This window comes from Eleginops maclovinus, chromosome 18 (genome assembly GCF_036324505.1).
Source record: "Eleginops maclovinus isolate JMC-PN-2008 ecotype Puerto Natales chromosome 18, JC_Emac_rtc_rv5, whole genome shotgun sequence".
NCBI classification, from domain to species: Eukaryota; Metazoa; Chordata; class Actinopteri; order Perciformes; family Eleginopidae; genus Eleginops; species Eleginops maclovinus.
In genome coordinates this window covers 12,030,976-12,041,300 of record NC_086366.1, presented here as the reverse complement: position 1 = coordinate 12,041,300, position 10,325 = coordinate 12,030,976, and the positions used below count along the sequence as shown (strand labels likewise).

At 38.7% G+C, this 10,325-nt stretch overlaps 1 protein-coding gene across 1 annotated transcript; it reads left to right on the top strand.

Annotated features, from left to right (window-relative positions):
* The first annotated feature begins 6,301 nt into the window (after window positions 1-6,301).
* Window positions 6,302-10,017, top strand: rnf26 (ring finger protein 26). The gene has a single exon (XM_063907705.1). The coding sequence runs from the start codon at window positions 6,784-6,786 to the stop codon at window positions 8,128-8,130; it is 1,347 nt and encodes a 448-aa protein (XP_063763775.1). The 5' UTR covers window positions 6,302-6,783; the 3' UTR covers window positions 8,131-10,017.
* Window positions 10,018-10,325: the final 308 nt, after the last annotated feature.

Here is a 10,325-nt window from a genome sequence, read left to right as displayed (position 1 = left end):
CCAATCAGTGCATGCTTTTAAAAAAAGGTTGAAATAAGGCTTTAAACCCCTGTGTTGATGTTTTCATTTCCTTTGAGGTAAAGCACAGTCCTTATGGTGTGAAGCGATAGCAAAGTACTAGCCGTTCTCAAAACAACTACATTGTTCAGCCACTCAAGGTCAGTGATATACGACCAAATCTTCAAGGCTGCTATGTGACTTGGGCGTGACACAAGGTATATTGGTCTATAGTTTAACTCTAAGAAATGTGGAAAAACCCTTTTTTTCAAAAGCCCTCTTTAAATTCCTCATGGACAATATGCAAGAATGTCCCCTTTGCACCCATTATTTAATATGATACATCCTGGACAGGGCATTGGGGAATATCAGGGGGCAATGGTTTTGGGAATGAGACCAAAAAAGGAAAATAGAAGCAGGAAAAGCAACAAACCCTCCCCCTCAGAGTTCCCAGGCACTGCAAAGCCCTGAAACATGTTATTAGAGTATGTTTCTTAACCTGCTGACAGGGGAAAACCTCCAGCTATTAACCCTCAAATGAACCCAATCAATCCCTAACAAAATGTCTTCCTTTTTGCTCACAATGATTCAATTCATTGTTGGAATGGGATGCACATTTATTCATGTAGTGTAGTTTAGTACACATTAAAGATACTTGGACTGTCACTTTATGTTTTAACAACACAGTTTGATAACTTGAGTTACTAGCTACTTTTTAGATAAATATTATCAATACAAAATAAACATCACATTATAAACTATATATTTTATTAAAGGGTCCACTACATAGTTCAACAAGTGCCAAATGTAAGTGGTAAACATTATAATAACTTAATCGGAATCAGAATCAGACTACCTTTATTTGTCCCATAGAGAAATTTACAATAGTTAAAGAGCCAAAGACAGCTTAATATAACTCAATCATTTACATGATTCTGAAATGGGCAACTCTGTATAATGTACTCTGTACAGTATTTCACAGTATTTCATTTCAGTACTTTAAGGTTATTTTTGATGACATTACTTTTGTATTTTTACTTGCGTACGGTTTTGGAGGTTACTTTTGCACTGTAGTATTGCTACTTTAAAATGATTACTTTTGCCCGTTGGTTCATTAATATTTGGACACATACTTGGTAAGAAATGTATCACCAAACATTCTAGCTTCTGGGCTGGCAGCTTTACTCCTCTACTAACAAGAGAGAGGGAGGTTTCATTTATTCACTAACTAAAAGTTTGCCCTTAAACTTGGCTCCTCTTTGATTCCCCCTTTGATACACTTAAGTGTCCTTCCCTAAAAACACCCCTGTGTGCCATTCCTTTGAGATTGATGATTACACGACTTCTGTTTACCTCACCGGGGCTCACAGTGCTGTGCTCAGAGCTAAGCAAGGTCTGAAGGAAGGATAGAGAGGAAAAGAAGTCATTCTTTCCAAACCACTGAGGCCAGACCAGGGAGCAAGTTGTTTTGGGGGGCAGTCTGCCCGGCATGAGAGACAGCTATTGTGTCATTTGCTCCAGAGGACGGGGGGCTATCGAGCGTTCACTGGTATGGTGAGGGGGCTCTGAGGAAGAGTGGGAGAGAAATTTGAATTTCTGCTAAACTCCGTCATAACAGCAGGGATTGTGACAAAGAGACACTTTGATGGCTACATGGGCCAAGAATTAAACATCGCTTCTCCATGGTGATTATATGTAATAGGGGCATTCATCATAATACATCCACCCACTGACATGTTTCTCCAGTGCTTCATCACAGGAAGAGTTTGGTATTAAAAAGATTATAAAATAGAAAAATGTTAATGAATTCAGTTCATTAATGAGACTGATTGGGGCCTTTGTTAGAATAAAGAGGAAATTCAATTACAAAAAAGTTAATGGTTTATCAAGTCCTTTCTGTTTAGAATTTAGTTGTAAAGATTGCATACAAAACAAGTGATATAAATCTGTCAGGGTAGGGTAATCATATCAAAGTGTTTCCAATAAAAATGTAGATATTTAAAAAGCAACATTTTCTGTATCTAAAAAAACCTAAAAAACAGATAACAGACCATTCGTTGATTAGTTGATTTAAATCCTGCGTACTGTATATCTCTTTGATATATTCTTTTGCTTTGGAAAAATATTTATATACTAAGGTCATAATCATAAAAAGAGCTTATGATTTACAATTGTTTTATTTATCAAGCAGTTGAATGACTCAGATAATGAGTCATTGTAAGCAAATACAAATACATATTAAACATTGGATGGTTAAAGCTTTACTCATGTAGACTTGAAAAGATCAATCAGATAATGGATTAGTTAAAGAAAACAAAATTAATCATTTTAAACTCTTTTTGAGTAGTGAATTATTTTCTTTTTTTTTTAACTGAAATGCCAAATGTTTGATCATTGAAGCTGAATGTGTGCGTTCATTTTAAAAAGATAAACAGGTAGTTGAGCAAATATTTGTGATTCAAGTCTCAGAAAAAGGACTTTTCAATGTTATTAAATAAAAATGATTAAAATAGTTGCAGTCAAATGAGTAGTCATTATAAATGTAGCTTTAGTTAAGTTTGCCATTTGTGACATTGGTGTTAGCTGTTTATGATTAAACAAAGGGTCTCACAGAGGGTTTTTTTTTGAGAAATAATGAGTCATGGAGCAGGAAGCTGCTACTACAGCCTGCAGACAAAGGGACATCCTGCAGATGCTCAGACAAGGTCCTGAGAAGACCACTCAAAGAACAGGAATGTCACGCTGAGGGACCCCCACAGTCTTAGTCATCTATTCATATCTCTCTGAGTCAGACCAGGAAAATCATCACTGTGTCTTAAGGAAATTAGTCCTTTTGTCCCACTTCTCATCTTCCCATCTCATCCTCTTCACCCTCTCTTTTGCCTGCTCAGCGTGTAGGGGCAGCAGGTTTGAGGCCGAGGGTTTCTGAGGAATGCAGGGTCCCGCTCTGGGTCTTGAACCAGTCTGCACTCCAGTGATTTCTACTGTTTGGAGATTGTATTTTCCCAGAGAAGCTTCTGATCTGCCTTACACACATGAATGTACATTTATGTGAGCCCAGTGTTTTGAATAGCAGCCAAAGTAATCAGGGAATCAGATGATCTGAACTCTACATCCCAGAATGAACCACAAAGTCTGGGAACACCACACGAAAATTGAAGTCACGGCCATAATGACGGATGATTTTCAAAATCGTGGGGGGACTGGTCCATGCAAAATAAATTCCCTAACTCAATAACTATGAACAGTTTATAGAAAAGAAGATAGAGAAGTTAGAAAATATTAAAAACATAACTGAGAATATCTGAACTCAGAAATCTGAATGCAATGCGCAATGACATTTCCAGCTCAGTATTACTTGGAATTACATCTCCTGATTAATGTCACAAGCAAGAAAATAGGACTGAAGTGTTCCCTCTATGCTTTATAACCATAACCACACTCCCGTAGTACACAACCATAAACAAGAAGATTAACATTCATTGAAATCTGATTATTGGCTTTCAGTTAGAGTCATTCAATTGTTTTTGTCCCATAATAACTTTTTGCAAGAATATCAGCGCTCTTGTCTGGCCATAGGGTTTTATTTCCATAAAAGTAAATGTTTGAGTCTGATATCTGATATTTCTGACCTGAAACCAGTTGGTCTCTCCAAAATCTGTGCTCAAAAAGTTAAGATTACTTTGAAGTCTTGATAGATAAGATTTCACTTGAAAGATATTCTACAAAACAAACATCTTTCAGTACAGTTCTACATTGATTTAGGGCTGAGTCAAAGAGGGAAAGAGTTGTTTCTTGGGAGTGGAACAGCAGACAAAGAGGTAGAAGGGCGGGTCAGATACTCATGTCTCTTTGGTGGGTGGAAATGACCCCAGCGGGTGAGAAGCCAGATTGCTTTAAATCAGTCTTCCGTGGGCCCTCAGCTTCTTGTAGGAAATGCGTCAAGGAGTCGGTTTATCTTGCTGTCTCCGTTTCATCCTTCCCAAACTTCTCTGGTTTCCTATCATGGTGCCCCTGTTTGATGTTTATTTCCTGGCCTTTTAAATAATTTGATTATTTTAATTAAACATATTTAAAACCAGAGCTTTCAGGTCTAAGTTTAATAAAGATTTCAGGGGTCATCATCAGTCTCAGTCTCAGCATGAGTGGTGCTCTCAGGTTGCCGGCTGAGTAAATGTGAATTCAAGCATCACCAACACTGCAGGAAAATCTGGAAGATGCACACTTTAAGGCAGCCTTAGGCTAGTAAAAGTTCAAAGGTTATCTTGTTTTACTAAATAGCCCCAATCATCTTTTAGTCCTCTCAGCATGAGGCCACACTCAAAAAATGCATGTTGACGACTTTATATACATTGGAGCTAAAAAAAGTCCTACACTTTAAAGCTAAAGTAGACGTGTAAATCCCATCAGGGACACATATGTAAAGCTGCAGGAGGGTTTAGATGAAAGCATATCTGTTGTAACCTCTCGTCACTTAGAGAGGAAGGATTTGGTTAACTAGAAAACAAACAAAGGAAGCTGACGACTGGCCTCGCTAAAGGACCAGAGGGAGGCTCAGCTACCATAAAAGGAGCAGGTCCAAAAGATCTGTGCTACAGACAAAGTAATGCAGAGGTCCTTTAATAGCTTCTTGCATTGCTCCTATGTATCCCTGTTGTATAATTAAATGCTTAAACAAATGCTGTTTGTCAAGTGTCCGAAGGTTTGGAACAGGATTTCCCATGATCCTATCAGAGTTTCCTTTTGCTCTTGTTGAAATTCCTCAGATGGGGAGGATGATGTACAAGGCAAGGAAGCCAATACTGTTGATATTGTTCGGGATTGCAAAGCTTTTGTGTTCAATTGACACGAGAGTGTTTGACGTAATGGGAGTGACATTGTGCTGTGTGAGTAAATTCATTTAGGAAATTGGAAAACCCTGGTGATGGCATGGAAGATCACATCGCTGAAATTTGTCAGTTGTTGCTTTAACTTTAAACTGTCACACACAAGGGAGCAAATGTACACTGAAAGTCCAGTGTTTCTATAGGAACAGAGAAAACGTTATTTCCATATTTTACTAACAGTTATGTGAGATAATACAACCTATTTACCCAGTTGAATTAAATGAGAGTAACTCAACATATCTGTTGGATGGAGAGAATAGAGCAAAGGGAATTCAAAAGGAGGCTGTGGCGGAGTGGGCTAGTGGGTTCCCGACCCACTGCAGTCAGCATGTCGTTGTTTCCCTGGGAAAAACACATCACCCCACATTGCCCCTGTGGGAATTGTCCACACTATTTAATGTATGCAAGTCGCTTTGGATAAAAGTGTCTAACAAGTGACATGTAAAGTTAACAAATACTCCACATTCTTTTACTGTCAACTTTCTGTTCAACCTCATTAATGAGTATTAGGGATGAAAATATTTCATAAAAGATATATACATGACTGAATTTATATATCAATTTAAGTTGATATGATATTGAATTTTAAAATAACTCATAGATTTCTATTTATCTTTCTGCAAAACTGTTAAAACCAAAAAGGTGATTTGTCCGAACTATGTTAGCAGTGGTGGAAAGTAACTAAGTACATTTAGTCAAGAACTGTAGTACACATTTGAGCTATTGTACTTTACCCAAATATTTTCAATCTATTATATTTTGGAAGCCAATTTTGTACCTTTTACTCCAATACATTTACTGTACAGATTAATTTACTAGTTACTTTATACATTCAGATTTCACACACAGTACTTGGGAAACATTTTAAAAATATGATTATTTGGTATAAATTAAACTATCCAACATAATATTTGAGTTGAACTAAAATCATGAGTGGTTTCATAGCAAATGTATTGGTTTTAAGATGATTCTTTTCTTAACATTTCCCAGTTCCAGATTTTTAAAATGTGAAGATTCACTGCTTTTGTTTTCAATATTTTAAAAATAATTACATATTTGTAAAAAAAAAAAAATCTGCCTTGATTCTTTTACTCCTAACACTTTAAGTACATGTTTCTTATTGTACTTGTGTACTTTTACTTAAGGATCTTTCTGGAGGCAGTACTTTTACTTTAAATTGAGTATTTTGACCTCGTGAAGTATGTTTACTCAAATTGAGAATTGTTAGCAGTTATTGTTATTATTTAAACACTATTATTACATTTTGCTATATTACCAAAAATGCCTATCTTTATTACATTTGAAGTATTTTTGTATATATTTTAACTCTATATTTATTTATACGTTATTTATCATTTAACAAAAAAACGGTTCTGTGACGTTGCTCAATCTCACCGGAAGGAAGTAGAGGGGTGAGCTGCCGTGACCAAAACAAATATGGCGGCCACAGTAGAGACGATAAACATATCGAAGCTATTTGGATGATTTTCTCCGTTTTACCCGAGTTTACCTTTTCTTTGCACGGATTACATATTTTGTAAAGTGACCATGTAACTAGGGACATGTTCTGGACCATGATCTGAACGCAGAGCCAAAACGAAACCAAGGGGACAAACGGAAGTGTGTGACTCGTTTGAAACTAAACATCCGCCACTGTAACGCGTGTGTTTACTATGTTAGCTCGTCGTTTCATCGGTACAAATACGAGGAAGAAAGGTATTTTTATCGTCTTTTTACCGGAACAAGGAATGGCGTATTGTTTAGCTTGACACACAGGACAACCGAGCAACATGTAACACGTCTGAGTATCTCTCTCTGAACAAACAAACAGACATGGACTTTGTCGTTGGGACCACCTGAGAGCACCGATAGGTAAACTCAGAGTTAATGATACAATACCATGGGTTTGGTGGACTTCATCATCTCCACGGTTGGAAAATGCCTGGAAGCCGTTTGCTTACTGCTGGACCTGAATTTTGTCCTCGTCCACACCGTGGTGCGGACCGTGCTGGCGGTGATCACCTTTATAAACAGCCTGCCCACCCTGCTCCTCAACTCGGTGCTGGAGCTGGGGAACTTCACCCTGTTCTTCTTGGTGTCCATGGCAGAGGCCACGTCCAACGTAGCCCACGGCACTGTCACCATGCTGGGGAGCCTGGTGCTGGCTCTAGAGGGGCTGCTGGAGAGCTTGAAGATGGTGGGCTACCTGTCCATGCACGTCCTGCTTCGTGGGAAGGAGCAGCTGTGTCGAGGTATGCTGTCTGTGGTGGAGGGCTGTGGCATCGCTGTCAGCCTGGTGGTCTACTTCATCAACACTGTGGTCAACTTTGCACTCATCGCCACCCAGAACGTGTGCTCAGTGGTGGCCAGTGTGTGGCAAACGGTCTCCAGCCCTCTGCAGAAGGTGCTGGAGTTCACGCTGACCTCCTTCACCTTCCTCTACAGCAGCCTGGTTGGGACTTCGGCTTTCCTTTGGTCACCCTGTAAACTGGTGTTGGACTTTCTGGTGTCATTGGTGCATATGTTTATCAGCATCTTCATATTGAACATTTATGGTCTCCTGCTCACTATTACTATTGCTCTAACTACCACCGCCTACCTGAATCCAGAGCTGACCAGACAGGCTGCAGTGCGAATAGTGGATTGCATCAACTCATTTCCTGCTTCACGCAGACTCTATGTGGCTCTCCATCGCCTCAATTTTGCCTTACAGAGCACCCCACGTGTTTTACGTGTTGCCATGCAGCGTCTGCAGAGATTGCTCCATAACCTCTATCTGCTGGAGAGAGGACTTTGGCAGCAGCTTTCTCAACTTAGAAGCCTAGGTTTGGCTCTGAGGACACATCTCACCAGGGACAACCGCGACAGAGTGCGCGGCGACGGCAACCCTGTAGAGGAGAGGCGGGACCCTCCAGATGGAAGAGCAGGAGATGGAGCCCACCAGGAGCTGCTGGATTTAGTTTTGCCCTCATCCAGCACAGACAGACCACTTAAGAAGCAAAGGGCTTCAGGCAAAGACAGTAAACCTCTACCTGCTGAGAATCTGCTGACTCTGCTGAAGGAGCAGGAGGAAAGGAAGAAGTGCGTGATCTGTCAGGACTGCACCAAGACGGTGGTGCTGCTGCCATGCAGGCACCTCTGCTTGTGTAAAGACTGTACGAACATCCTGTTGAGGCAGCCCATATACCAACAGAACTGCCCGCTCTGCCGGCACATGATCCTCGACAGCATGGACGTGTATCTATGAGGGACCAACGGGGGTAGATCTGTAGATGTCAGACAGTATGAATCAGCATATCAATATCTGTACGTTAAGTTTTACCACAGCTGAGACTGTGGTGTAAGACTTCTTTACCAGGTTGAGTGAAATGGATAAATCTGGTGTTATTATTCATTGTTTTTGCTTTGAAGGAATCCAATCTTAAGACCAAATGTTACAACATGCTAGTCAGTCTCTCCATACTTTCCTGCTTCTCTACCCTGGCAGTGGAACTCAAACCTAAGACAATTATTTTCACATCAAATCTAAATGTTTCAAAGAAAAGTTACACTAGAAAAGGTTCTCAATGAGTAGGTTTATGCTACACAGATACTGCTTTTTAGTCAGGACAATTTCAAGTTGCTTTAGGATTTCATTACAATAATAAATAGTGAATATCACAACATTTATCTTATAAATTGGCAGTGTTTTGACAACAGTTTAAAAACTAACGTAAAGAAGACACATTTTGTCCCACTTCCATGAGCATATTAACTGTGTACTATACTTGAAATTGCACAGTTTTTGCAATGTATAATAACAAAATTAAAGGAAAATGAAATTAAGGAATACTTGTACCTTCATATATCAATCAAACTACAACAACAAAGGCCACTATGGTTTCACCTTTTTCCACGTTATGTATTTATTTTGTTTAGCGTTGAGCAGCTCGTGCAAGTCTTTTGTGCAATGCATTGTGGTCCATCAAAGGTACAGTACACTTAAATAGCAGGTGGTGTTTTTTTATATGCATACTGATTGTTTATTGTTTACTTTTTGCTTTATCTAGTGTGAGCTAATGATATTCTAATCCTGCTTAGAGTTATTTTGTAGTATGGATTTTGGGACACAGCTACACTTTCTATGTTGGCCCTGAGATTAACCTGTTTGTATCCCATCTTCACCACAACGAGTCTTAGGTCTCGTAGCCATGTGAGCCCTCCAGTGTCCTCCCTGATGCTGAAAAGTCTATCACCGCTCATGTCTTAAAATGTTGTGCTTGCAGTGGGCAAAGCTGTGAAGAAGATAAACATAACACTGTGCTTTATTTCATTAGCATACAAATGCTTCCACATGTGCTGTATGTACAAATGCGCTATGTTTGATAGTATATTCAAAGCAACACTATGATCTCTGTTTTGTTGTTGTAAACAGACCATTTCCTCCAGAGTCATGTAAAGACGGTATTCTTTGTTTAGGGAAGGTGATTCATAATTTTCCAGTAAAGCCTGACAAATTACAGCTTTATTGCATTTATTTGTTCTATTGATAGGGCTTATTCCAGTCTTCCACCAGAGGCACATTACAGTCACAAACACCTGAATCCATAAAAGGTTTTGCCTTTCCTTTGTTGTTATAATAAACAGATTTCTGTTGTATAAAAGGACCGTAAACTAATAAGGATTTTCAAATTAATTTTGTTTTGTTTCTCGTGTGTTGCTGTTGAAGCTGAGGTGTTGGTATTGACCGGTGTTTAGAGTTTACATGGCATAGTTGTGAAACCACTTATTATTCATGGTGGGTGGTGTGGGGTCAAATCTGTCATTTTTTTCTTCTTAAAATAATTGGTGTGATTTGAGGAAATTGGATTATAATCAGATATCATTGATGAAAGTGGTCTGGATGAAAGTTTTTGATAAGGTTGTAAATTATTTCCAGAGATCTGACTGCAGTCATTATAGATTGCTCCTATAAGGTATTCCTGTATGGCAAAGGCATTCCTAGTTTAATGGAGAAAGAGAAAACAGCTGCTTTTGTATGACAAACTGTGGGAAAGAGGATTTGAAGACATGAATGTAACTTTTTAAATACTATGGCTGCCACATAACTGGCAAGTCTCCTGTTCATAATAAAACGACTGAAACTCTCTTGTGATTTTGTAGGAATTGTTGTAAAAGTTTTTACAGTAGAAATCTATGACTTTGAGGTGACAAATTGGTGTATCAAATACTAAAGTAAATATATGACCTGCAACTATGGATTATTTTCTATATTGATTTAACAACCTTTATCTTTCAATTGACTAGTTCATGATAAGTCTTAAGAAGGTCAGCAAATAGCGAAAAAAGGCCCATCACACGTTACAAGAGAACAACATCCTGCAATGCCTTGTTTTGTTCTTCTCATGGTTAAAATTTAAAGAGTAAGCTATCTTTATAATCATATAATATTTATTTTTGGGA